The sequence below is a fragment of the Anolis carolinensis genome, chromosome 4, assembly GCF_035594765.1.
Source record: "Anolis carolinensis isolate JA03-04 chromosome 4, rAnoCar3.1.pri, whole genome shotgun sequence".
Taxonomy (NCBI): domain Eukaryota; kingdom Metazoa; phylum Chordata; class Lepidosauria; order Squamata; family Dactyloidae; genus Anolis; species Anolis carolinensis.
This window is the reverse complement of record NC_085844.1, coordinates 50,392,985-50,406,087: the sequence shown is the minus strand read 5'-3', so window position 1 is coordinate 50,406,087 and position 13,103 is coordinate 50,392,985. Positions and strand designations below refer to the sequence as shown.

The 13,103-nt window shown below is 39.0% G+C and overlaps 1 protein-coding gene across 5 annotated transcripts in view; it reads left to right on the top strand.

Annotated features, from left to right (window-relative positions):
• Positions 1 to 13,103, top strand: part of spidr (scaffold protein involved in DNA repair) — a 212,047-nt gene that overhangs the window by 128,870 nt on the left and 70,074 nt on the right. For all 5 annotated transcript variants that reach the window (XM_062979351.1, XM_008114867.3, XM_008114866.3 and 2 more), the window contains exons 9-10: positions 4,430 to 4,634; positions 7,161 to 7,435. In XM_062979351.1, the coding sequence (XP_062835421.1) occupies positions 4,430 to 4,634; positions 7,161 to 7,435 (480 nt within the window). The remainder of the gene's footprint in view (positions 1 to 4,429; positions 4,635 to 7,160; positions 7,436 to 13,103) is intronic.

Here is a 13,103-nt window from a genome sequence, read left to right as displayed (position 1 = left end):
GCTCCTGTACTCTCCTCTTCATTCTACTCAACTGTGAGTGCTGAAGTAGGTCTAGGTTGTGTTCTCCATGTCCATTAACAATTTTCTTCTGCTTTGAACTTGGCAGGAGCTTGGGGACAAAGAAAGAAGAGGCTTTCCAGGGAAATTATTTCAAATGTCAGAGGGTTCATTAATAATAATTTAATTTGCCTATAAGTAGTATGACACAGTACTTGTACAAATCCAATCTGGCAAGAATCATACATACTAATAGTGAACTCATTTTTCAAGTGCTGATTGTCATGTAGTGAAAACAGCATCCTCCATGCCCAAGCCGAGGAGGTAAGAGCAGGCTTGTGGGAACCCTAACATTGGCAGACATACACAAATAGAACCCTAACTAGTTGGAGTTCAGATAATGACTGGGTTTGCATATCTGTCATCGAACACTTGAGTGCCTTGGTAGGGAGTGGAATTGACACCCATTGTCATGGCAGTGGGAGAAATATTCTATAAAACAGTATGGTAGATTTGTTTCAATTCTGAACAGATGCACTTTACGTTACACTTCTACATTTTAAGATCCGCTTGTATTACTTATTATACAGTAATTCTGAATTACAAAACTTCAAACAAATCCACAAGTTTGCTTGTATCTTAGAAGATCTTTGTCGTATAGACTTGAATTGCATATTGTTTTCTTACAGGCCTTTATGAATTTCCAAACATCTCTGTAAACATGACAGTTAAAGCATACTTTTTATTATCAATGCTGGGGTTACCAATGAGCTGCCTATTCTTTCCATTTTATTTCTGTAACTGGTACCAAATTTTCAGTTAAAAGAAATAATGCTAGGATATTTCTTTGAAGACTTTTAAACAGAGGTTGGATGGCCATCTGTTGGGGGTGCTTTGAATGTGATTTTCCTACTTCTTGGCAAGGGGTTGGACTGGATGGCCCACGAGGTCTCTTCCAACTCTATGATTCTATGATTCAGAACTAGCCCTATTTATAATTTTCCTCAACCTTTGTGCCTTTCAACTGTGCTGGACTCTAGACAGCACATCTGGAAGGTACCATATTGGGAATGATTACATATGTTGTTTACTGTTCTTTAATCAGATTGCCCAAAATGTCTTTATATATCCATTAAATTTGTCCAAGAGATTCGTTTATCTTGGGTTCTATAATATTTGGTAAACAGCCATTCTGAATTGAAACAATAAGAGGTGATGATTTGTTTGTTTCCTTTGTAAAGAAAAGTTTCTTCTGGATTTCAATAAACCTTTGAAAACTATTTGCACATCAACATGATCAGCCATACCATTAGGCAGCAAATACCATGCCCGACGTTGACTATTCAGGTGTCTTGAGAGGCTAACCAATTTAGCTATTTGATTTACTGTTTTATTTTTACTCTTAGAATGGGTACTGACATGGTTTCGTGAAAGTATAATCAATTTAGCTATTTGATTTACTATTTTGTTCTCACTCTCAGAATGAGTATTGACATAACTTTCTTTCTTAAGTGCCATAATAGCTAGTTTTGAGTACTCTGCAAATTCATGTGAAGACAGGAGCATTATTTGGTACTCTTCCCAATGTAGCAAAATGTAGCTATTTGTAAAAATACAAAAACATACAGCAATTTAATAGTAGATAACAGTAAACACAAAATCCAAGCATTAAAAATCTGATAGTGCAAAAAAGAAAACAAAGATGGTGGCATCTGAATCTTCCTGGAGAAAGAATTCTGAAAACATGGCATCACAACCGAGAAAGCCCTGCCTCTAGGTGCCATCCATCTTTCTTGTGGTAGTGTAGAAAGAGGGGAAATTTCACAATAACCCTCACTTTGGCATGTTTTTGTGCAAGAAGACAGTCCTTCCCAGTTTAAGGCTTAAATCTAGTTTGAATAGACCCTCTGAATCAATGGAACTGCATAAGCATTACATTACCAAGCTCTCTTGATTCAATGGGTCTGCTCTAGTAGGAACTGACAGTAGGAGTTAAGTCTCCATATAGGTCTCAATCTGAATTTTGAAACCAACACTGTATCTCATGGTTGGAAATGAACCAGGAACCAATATGATAGGAAAACTGATACAATGCATTCCTTAACTTAATTTTTGTTACTTGTACCTTTTTTGAACCAACTGTTTTTTCCAAACATTTTACAAAGGAATTAATATGTAGAGCATATTGTAGTGGTCTATACATATATATTAATTAGAACAGATATCCAGCATATTTATATCTAGGAAAGGCAGATGCCACTTGGATCTCCATAAAGAAAGCTAGAGTAAGAGCATGCCCTGTTGGTGAATCCTAGAGCAGGTTGGCTGGCCATTTTCAGAGACATACTACCCATCAAGAGTTTGTCTGTTGTCTAGAGTAAGTTTCATATTGCTTAAGATCCTTGGATGGCATTCTTCATTGGTTTCCATGTAGATATTAAATTGCATTCAAAATAAATAAAACCCTGCTGTGGCACAACACACCATAGCACAGTGCCATAGAGCACAGCAAAAGTTTCGAAGTTTCAAGTGTAAATAACCAACAAAATGTGCCTCCCCATTCTGGACAGCTTATCCTAAAAGTTATTGTGATACTGATGGACAGTAAGAAGACCAGGCCAGTTGAAACTCGTGTATTTCCTACATCTTTTTATTGGTACATTACCCATTCAGGTTACCAATGATAAATCAGATTGCCTTGTACCCAGATAATTGTTGTAATACAAGCGTGCTTAGAATTGTTTGCCCACAATTTGTTGTAGCACCTTGTCCTGACGAATATATTTGTTTCGGTCTAATAAATGAACAGTTTTTATAGACTAAGGAGGTTTTCCTTGAGACTGGAAAATGCAGGAGTAGCCATGTCATCCAGTAAACAAAAATCATTCACCTAGACAGGCCTATGTCTGGCTTTTTTTTTAGTAGCATTCGTGTCAATTTTGAATCCTGATATCATTTCCATTATGCAACAAACTGAAAGCAGACTGATTGATCCCCGGGTTCTGGCAAGACGAATATCAGATTCTTTCGCTGAATATGATTTCCAAGTTGATGTTCTTAAGGGAAAAAGCTGGAACCTTTTGGGATGCTGGAAAGGTTGGAAATTTTTGTGTGATTTATAATACTTTAAATATTGTGTCTTGAGACATTGGCCACATTTAAGCAGTATAGTTAGCCAAGGAACCACAGGAAATCTGGCTTATCAAGGAGAAGAACCATACTGGCAGATGCTACCCAATCACTCCCATGGGAGTGGCTAAAGAAATTGTAGATATTTAGTTTGTATGTTGTTTACTGCAGAGTTCTGAACTGATTCTCCCTCTATGAGTCGGAGGAAGTACCCATGGAATCCACTCTAGAGTCTTTTTCTGGCTTGTTTGGAGAGAAACAGTCCAGAGCAACAGCTGCTGCCAGACTTGGATATCACAGTAAACTAACCAAGGGCTAAAGATCTGACGTCTGTTCAAGTACTCCTGCTGGAAGCTGCGCTGTAGGACAGTGTGTACCAGCACACTCCTCATTCTTAATATGTCTGGGTTTCTACAGTACCTTTTGTTATTGTGACTACTAAGCACTGTTAATAATGGGACAACTTTAACTGTCAGACATCTGTTATGAAAATGCTAAGTAAGTTATGACTCAGAATGGAATTTATCAATAATGAATGTTAGAATTCTGTTGTATATTACTGAGTAACTATATACATTGCATATATTCTGAGTAATTTAAGGGGAAAAAAACAAATTCTTGTTCGTCAAAAATGTTATTCAAAGAGAGTGAGTGCTCTATCACCCATGTACATTCAAATGCTCATCACCCAAATGCCTGCCACTACAATACCATTCTCATACATTTTCCAGTCCCTCTCTCCTAGCCGCTAGGGTAGTAGATGTGGGTGTATAGACATATAGCACCTGTTTCTTTAGCCTTGTTTCATACTGTCTCTTGTGTCATGCTGTACAAAACAAATGGTATAATGATTGACTTGTAAAATCTAGCTTTCTGCTCAATGGAAAGAAGGGACTGTATTGGCTGCTAGGAGTTCACTTTCACCCTACTTGGGGATAGTAATTCCTCCTCCAACCAAAACGTAATTATGTTTTATACAGTATATAGTTTTGTCTTTGACACCAAAGGAACTATGTGTTTTCTATTTCACAAGACAGCAGAGGCACACCTGAGCATCAATGGATATCCCACTGTGCTAATACTAGTGGCCTTGCTCATCATATTCTATGTTCATGGTCTCTGCGTAGTTAAATATGGCCCTCATAACAACTTTTAGACAATATATGAACATATTGTTATAAGTTTCAAAGCATTGTTGGAAGAGGATCACAATGTAAATCTGAAAGAGATAATCACACTATAGCTTCCATCTTTTAACTTTTTACAAGGAAATGAAAAAGATAATAATATTTCTGTTTTTCAGGCAAAAGCTTGTCCTCTTGAATGAAACCATTCCAGTTATTATGAATACTTATTTCAGTCAGAAGATCATTCTTAAAGAACCAACAGAAGTGGATAGGCTGCATTTTCAAGAGCCATTACTTAATAAAAGAAACATATCTTTGGCCCAGATATTCAATTTATCTGATGCAAAAGAGAGTTGTCCTCAAGCTTCTGCCGATAATCAGGTAAAGTTTATTTTCTAGTTTTATAAGCGGTAGCAAATTGCTGAGTTGATATTTTGGAACCATCATGCAAAGATGCTCATACACTTTCTGTAGCCTCCCTTTGAGTAAGCTTCAATAGAGAATAATACACATTAATATTTTTACAGACAAAATTTTTTCCATAGGTAGTAAATTCAAATTTATATGAGAGCTTGTTTTCACATTACAACTGAGCTGGGTCGTATTATTATTGCTGATTCTGTGGCATACTGTTCTCCTTGTTTCTAGTGCAGTCTCTTAAAATTAGTAGCCATTCTGAAGGGTAAACTACATGCCGTAATACAATTCAGAAGAATCTCCATCATATTTATTACAATGTATTTTATTTTCTGACATGCAGAATTTCCTATTTTTTTTCCATTCATGAAAAAATGGAAATTTTCATGGCAACACAAATAAGTTCTCTTATCTGTTATGGAGAAGGGAATAGAAACTTCAACACTAGATTGCTGTGTTTCTTACAGTTATGGTAGTAATTCTTACTACATGTGCATTTCGTTTCTCTGCCTCATTTTTGAGCCTGGTTGGATTTTTTATATATGTTATAAGGGTTCGATTCCTTACTCGTGCAAACTCATTGAATTACTTTGGGCAAGTCACACATTCTCAGTCCTGTGATAAAGTCACCTTCTGATTATCATAAGTCAGCAAAAACAACAGTACATTTGAGTAGTTCATCAGAATGAACAGAGCTCAGTCTCTTCACTCGGTTGCTAAGCACAGCCCATAACATTTGAATGTGCAGAGGCCATCAATAGTCAAACAGAACTTAAGATATCTCCATACTGAGTTGTTGCAGTGTTCAGTAGTACATAAGACTGCCTTAGAAATACAGGTTAGAAAATAAAGTATTTATAGAATGTTGGAAATCATGGATCTGTATCTGGTGTGTTCAAGACACCAGAACACCTCGATGCAATGAGTTGCATACATAGCCAAGGTCAAGGAATGAAAACATCTGGAGGCCCTGAGTGGGACGGAGCCTGATAACACCAATCGGCTCAGACTGAAAGGCCTGGAGGGCTGGATAGAGGCACTTTTGGAAGTTGGTGGGGTGAGGTTTGGGGGACTGAAGTTGCACATGTTTTCTTCATTCGTAATTTTTCTGTATAGTAGTGACCTAACATTAAATAAATTCCCAAGATTTCCTTGTGAGTGAATTTAATTGCTACCAAGGCCCTTCAATCATCACACTGGATCACACTGTGCTGATTACTTCATAAGTTACCTGTTCTTTTCCAGAGCACACCTTAAACAATTTTACAGTTGTTACTGTTACCCAAAGAGTAGCCTTTGCCCATATGGACCTTCCTTATCCTCCCGACAAATTTTCATCCTGCCTGCTAAGTGGCACTGAAATGTATGTGTTCTCCATTATAATTACATATCTTAGAGTCTTCAGTGACCGTCTTTGGAACAGTTACAACATTAACAGCAGAAATGGGGATCCCTGCCTTAGTCACCTCTGGGCTTGTTTTTTGTAACACCCTCTCCATGAGCTGCCTTTGAAAACTATTTGGCAATTTCAATTCCTTTGAACGCTGCAGCCAGGTTTCTTACTGTGCTGGGAAATAAGTTCGTATTGCCCCTCTTTCTTATTAACTACTTTGATTTTATGGCACTGCCTAAACACAGTTAATCATGGTGTTTTTGACCTACAAATCCCTGAATGGAGTGAGATCAGCTTCCTTGGTCATCTTTCACAGAATCCTGCAGTCTTTCCTCCTGCAATGGATTTTCTGTGGCAAGAAAAAAGGCAGAGACAAATGTTGGAAAAACAAAGTAATGCTGCAGAGAAAAGATATCTCAGTCCCCTGTAAAATACTCTGAATGTGGCAAGGTGAATGAACAACAAACGCCTTATCTGGAAACACCCTGATTGATTGTGGGTTGGTTTATTGGTTGATTCTGTGGCTACTTTTTGATGTTGTTATCATGTTTATTCCAGAGGAGGGTGTGTGCTTGCCCTGCTTAACTGTTTAAGTCTGTGAACGTAGGGATATTTTCATCAAATTAGATTCCAACCAAGAGGAAATATTGATCTGAATATTCTAGTATCTATACTTCTAAAACAGGGATGGACAGAGCCAATTTTGTGTCCCCACAGGTTCCAGGGCCAATTTTCTGGTCCCTGGAACTTCAGTAGAATATCAAAATACCACAGAAATAATCCTGGAATTTGTCAGATGGCTACTTCTATGTCTTAAAAATGTATATTTTTAAAATATTAAGCAGTGGGAGTACATGCAGCCCATTTTAAAGGTGAATAGCTGATCCCGGTGACTTCTGGGAGCAGCAGTTTACCCTTTTTGCCAAAAAGTAACGATAATTTAGAGAGTCAGGGGAAATCCAAGGCAACGACAACAACCTTAGGGACACACATGCTTCAGACCCTTGTCTCTATTCTAGGAGAACTGAAATGGACGCTTAGTCATTTTATTTCTATATTGTTGAGAAAAATCTGGTTTATGATTTTGTGTTTGCTAGGTTTCCTGTCTGAATGTACAGACTTCCATGGCTGTTCATGATCATAGCGCCAGTGAAACCAGGCTATTCTCCTTCACAGCTACTAATTTACGTGATTCTCTTCTTGATGTTGTGGAGACAGAAGGAACAGCTGGAGGGAAAAGAATCCAAGTCCAAGTAGTTGTTCAAAGAGTGTATTACTTGGTTGCTAAAGACAGTTCAAGATGTCATCTTCAGAGAAATAATCCTCCCCAAACCACGGCACCATGGATAAATTCAGACTTGACAAGTGCTCGGTGAGTAATAGAATTGTACCATTGGTAGAAACAGAAACACATGGAGAGAAGCTAAGCCAAATGTGCCGATTGCCAGTAGTCTTGGTTTCTCTGGAACTGAATGATCCTGCTCTCTAGTTGAAAACAGGAAGCTGCTTCAAAAAATTCTGAAAGTATTAAACCAGAGCTGGACAACTTATTCAGTATTTGGTCCACGTTGAAAGACTAGCACCCACTCTTGTCTACCATCCATAGGGACCTTAAAACATGGATATTCCAGTGTGCATTTGCAAATAATTAGGCCCTGTCTATGATAGCCCAGATCTAATGAACTGTCAGACTGAACTCAGCACTTTACCCCCAGCCCTGACCCTATAAGCTATTTTTGCACAAGCCCATGCCCAGCCCATGCCCGCTCTAATCTTGATATGCCCACTATAATCCTGGTTCTGGTTACTGAGATTGGCTTTGACTTATTTTAATGATTTTTTATACTTATTGTTTTAATTACTTGATTCGCTTGTTACATGTTTATTTGCATTTAAAATGTGTTTTTATTTGGTTAACTCTGCTATTATTGGGCTTGGTCCCACTTGTAAGCCACCCCAAGTCACTTCGGGGAGATGGTGGTAGGATACAAAATAAAGTTATTGTTATTATCTGGTCAGTTTTGATTACCATAACTAATTTCTGCAGTTCTGTGAATTTATCTACTTACAGGTATCATTGTGATAGAAAGCTGCCTTTCTATCACAGTATAAGTACCCCATTGCCCTTTCTATGCTGGTATTGCCTACAATGACTAGCAGTAGCAATTTAAGTTTTCATACAGTTTCCCCACTCCTAGTTTATAATGCCAGAAGATTAAAGCTTGAGCCTTATCTGCATAAAATATACAGTTTTCTGCAGCCCTTTCCCAGTTGATGGGCATCTTTAAAAAGCAATTGTGTAATTTTGTGGCATTTAACTAGTTTTGACATTTTCCTGTTCAGGCATTATGTACAACTTGTAGTCACATCATATTGCCTTGCTATGTTTAAACTGCCATTCTCTTCTGAAACACTAATTTATTACTTTCTTTATGGTCTACTTTTCTCCTTAATAAATTAGTAAATTTAAAAATACATAGCATACTGAAAGAGCTTTGTTTGATCAAGGTTTCCCTTATTAAGAAGTTTGTGTCCAAAGTCCAAATCCTTTCTTTTGCCCATTATTTACAAGAGCAATGCAATGCCTAATCCAAGGTTGCATAGTAGCTAGTCGCTTTCTATGCTTTCACCTTCTTTTGTGGACAGATAATAATGGCCTTAATTTCTGTTTACCGAAAAGGAACTGAATGAAGTATTTCAAAAGAGTTTTGAAAGAGGAAGGCCACCAGTCCCTACAAGTTGCAGCTAATTGCACCAAAATACCAGGATATTTTTGAAAAAAAAATATTTCTAAAGCTGTGTAGATTATATCTACCATATGAATGAAGATGTCTGCTAATGAAATATGTCCTTGTGTTTTCTTTGTGAAATGTATAATTTGGTTGGTTGATATAAGGGATCTGGTTGAATCCAGAAATAATTTTGGCAGATAGTTTTTGTTCCAAAGAGAATCAGGGTGAATGAAATGAAAATTGTTTTGTTTATTTAATGTAGCAGTGATGCTGTCATCTTTTAAAAGCTCCTGAGTCTTCTGTTGCTATTTGACATTTCTGTGATATGTCATTGCAGACTAGGACTGTAGACGTGTAAAGATACTCCTTTTCTTTCTTTCTATTGTTTCATGGTATCACCACAAAGAGCCAAAGCATTTCAAGCAGCAAAGAGTTAAACTTTCTTTCTTGGAATAAAAATTCACAAATTTAGTCTGCAGAAACAATTTAAAAATAATTATTGTCACCAATTAAGAAAGTCCTCACCAAATACTACCACATCCATTCTTTTTTTAAAAAAAAGCAGCCCAGATATATACTTTGTTCCTTCTACAAAATGGTGCTATGCTGTAACTTCTGCTGGAATGGCATGTCATTTATTTATTTATTTATTTATTTATAGCATTTATATATATAATATTATATATTATTTATTTATAGCATCACCCTGAAGGGGACTCAGGGCAGATCAAGGAACATACATATGCGGCAAACATTCAATGCTTTTTGTACACAGACAAGACAGACAATTGAACATTGATAGACGTATATAGGCTTCTTGGAGGCTTGTGCTCGGTTCTGGCCACGGCGGAGTGCTGTCGCTCCATCTTCCTGCTGAAGAGCTTTGATCGTAACTACCTCTTTTTTGGTCGAATCGCCATTATTTTCCTGGCATTTCCTTACGATACCTTAATACCTCCTCACTTTTAAGTGGTCCCTATTTATCTACTCACATTTTTGATTTCAATCCACTATGTTGGCAGAAGCTGGGCTAAAGGTCAGGAGCTCACCCTCCGGGCTTCGAACTGTCAACCTTTCAAATGACAAGATTTATTGCAGCTGGTGGTTTAACCTGCTGTGCTAATGCCCGACCCTCATTGTCTTCAGTTGACAACGTTGTTACTAATGTACAGACAAATGCTAATTATTTTGCGTCTCTAATCATCTTTGCTAGATCATGTTATAAAAGATACATTTTTCTTCAGTAGCTTTTTTAAAAGTGTTGTTAATTGGTGTGATTTGCTTTCTTGAGTCTGTCCATTTGTAAAAAAAAAAATGATAAACTCAGTTTTTTAAAGTTCTTCATGGTCTATGTGACGCACACAAACAAGTCATGCTGTGTTGCTGTGAGTTTTCCGGGCTGTATGGCCATGTTCCAGAAGCATTCTCTCCTGATGTTTCACCCACATCTATTATAAGTATCCTCAGAGGTTGTGATGTCTGTTGGCAACTAGGCGAGTGGGGTTTATATATCTGTGGAATGTCCAGGGTCATACTGCATTTGCAGTCCATACTTGGAAACTAATAGAGCTAAGCTGACTTTTGACGGTAGTACTAACCCCATCCACTGTGCATTCTGTGTAGCCCGTTCCTCTTCAGTCTCCATGGTTCTCTTCTATTCAGGTCAGCAAAGGCATTGAAGCTGAGCTAAATATTTTTTCTCTTTTTAAGTATCTTTTGGCATTCCTACTTTTTAAATAACTTACCTTTTTAGTCTTTGACTTGTTTTTGACATTCTTCAGTCAACCTTTACTTTATCTTCCCATGTTGGAAAAGTTTTTTCTCCTGCCCACATATGAATTTATGGCATCTAAAGACCATTTCCCAAAAAGTTAAGAAGATACCACAAAAAACATCCCTAGTACTTTTTATGCCATGGATAGAGTCACATTGTTGGTGAATACTCCAGATTTTTCTTCAACAGGCTAGAAATAACTGAGTTTTATGGCCTAAAGTTTGGATAATCCAGAGTCCTGAGTAATGAGCTCAGCCTAGATACCTCATTCAACTAAACCAGTGGTTCCCAAACTTATTTGGCCTGCCGCCTTTCCAGAAAAAATATGACTCAGCGCCCCCTGGAAAGGGGGTGTGGCTTAGAGGGGTGGGCGTGGCTTCTGCTCAAGAGGGCGGGGCTGAGCCTCTCCCCTAGTCCAAGATGCAGGGCTGCGAGGGGAGGTGGGTGGGGCCACAAATGGGCGGCCAGGACTGGGATGGGCGGAGTTATGAGCTCTGAGACAGGGTTGAGCTTCTATCCCTGTCCTGCGGCGCCTGCCAGGACACAGGAGGCGGGGTTAGAGGAGGGGGCGGGGCCTCTTTCCAAGTGCCTGACGGAGCTGAACCTCTATACCCTGCTCTCATGTTCTAACAAGCGCCTCAGGAGAGGTATACAGAGGCTCAACCCTGTCTCGCACTCTTGGGAAGAGGCCCCGCCCCTAGCCCCGCCCTTTAGTCCTAAAAGGCCTCTCAGGAGAGGTATAGAGGCTCAGCTCTTGGAAGAAGGCCCCGCCCCCTCCCCTAGTGCAGCCCTCTGTGTCCCAACAAGAGCCTCAGGAGAGGTATAGATTCTCAGCCCTGTCTCGGGCTCTTGGGAAGAAGCCATGCTCACTCCTCTAGCTCCGCCCCCTGTGTCCTAACAGGCGCCTCAGGTGCTCAGCCCTGTCTCTTGGGAACTTGGGAAGAGGCCCCGCCCCTCATCTGGCTCCGCCCCCCGTGTCCTATTAGATGCCATCACTCCCCCCCCCCCCGGATCGCTCCAGCGCCCACCAGGGGGCGGTAGCACCCACTTTGGGAATCACTGAACTAAACTTTCAAAGCCAAAATAGACTCAGGGCCTCTTAGAATTAGCAAAGTATAGATGACATGTGACCATTCTGGGACTCCAGGGATTCTTTTTAAAAAAATGCTTCCAAATGTCCTTGGAGGGCATGGATCAACTTTGATACATTTCCCCCCAGGCCACTATAGGCCCTAGGAAAGACTTTTAAAAAACAGGAAGTGAAGCACCATCGCTTTCCAAAGAACAATAAGTAAGTTGTATATTTTATGCATAGATACACAGAGTGGCAGCTGAGCATCTCACCATGGTGTAACATTTGCTGTATTGCAGTGACAAAGCAATACTGTGCAACTGCAATGAGGCGTCACATGTGGTTTTGTTCATCAGCTTTGCTTCAGCTGCTAAAACACTAATTGAGGATCTTCTTTTCAATGAAAGTGGTCTGTTTAACATTAAGACAGGTGAAAGACTGGAACATGCTCAGGAAATGAAATTCACTGCTAGGAAGTCTGGTTACAACATAAACAAAATATTAATAGAATCTGTCAATCTCTTATACTTGATATACATTCTCCATTTCCATGATCATCAAAACCTTCTTCTCAGGGATCCTATTCACCAAGACGAAGCTACTCTTCAGGTATCAGATAGCAACCATCTTTCAGGAAGAAATACATTGAAATACCCAAATATTGTCTGATTACCTTCATCTTGCTACTACCCCCTCAATGTGCTCAGTTCCCATCTATAACTCAACACTTTATGAAGAATTACTTCAACATTGGCACCTAAAATTAATGAATTTGTGGGTAGATTGCCTTCCGTTCTGACTCAAAGAATGATTAAAGGAAAATACACCACTCTTGGTACTAATTTCATTTGTAAGCTTTATAAATCACTTCAGGAAATTTACTTTTTCAAATATAATGGTGCACCTGCTTCAAGTCAGCACAATTACCGTTTCATTTCCAATGGCAGGGGAACCACCACTGAAACAAATTTGTGATTGAGAAACTACAGCAGACTCTTCCATCTTTCTTGGAACTCCTTTACGTGCTATTTGTCAAGCAGCAATGTAGTCCCAGCTATTGGCCATCATCAGACCTTGCACACTGAATGTGAGAATTCATTTGAATTCAGCATTCGACCAAAAAGTTTGAAAGTCATGTTGCATCCATACTCCATGTAAGTAACTGAATCTCCCATTTGTTTGAACTAGAGACTTCAGTAAAGCACTACAGTAGCTCAGAACTGAAGAGCCTGGGTGGGAATGGGCTGGCAGATGTGTAGAGCTGACCCAAAAAGATGGCTTTGCTATACAAGTCTTTATATGTTGTGCGACCCATTTGTGCATAAGTTCGCTTGAGTAAGCAATCTATATCATCATTTGATTTAGGAATCACTCGAGAAATGAAAACTGTGTTGCTTACATTTCTTAAAAGCTGTGTTGTGTCTGGCCTTGGTCAATATAAGGCTTGTATCACATATGTTAT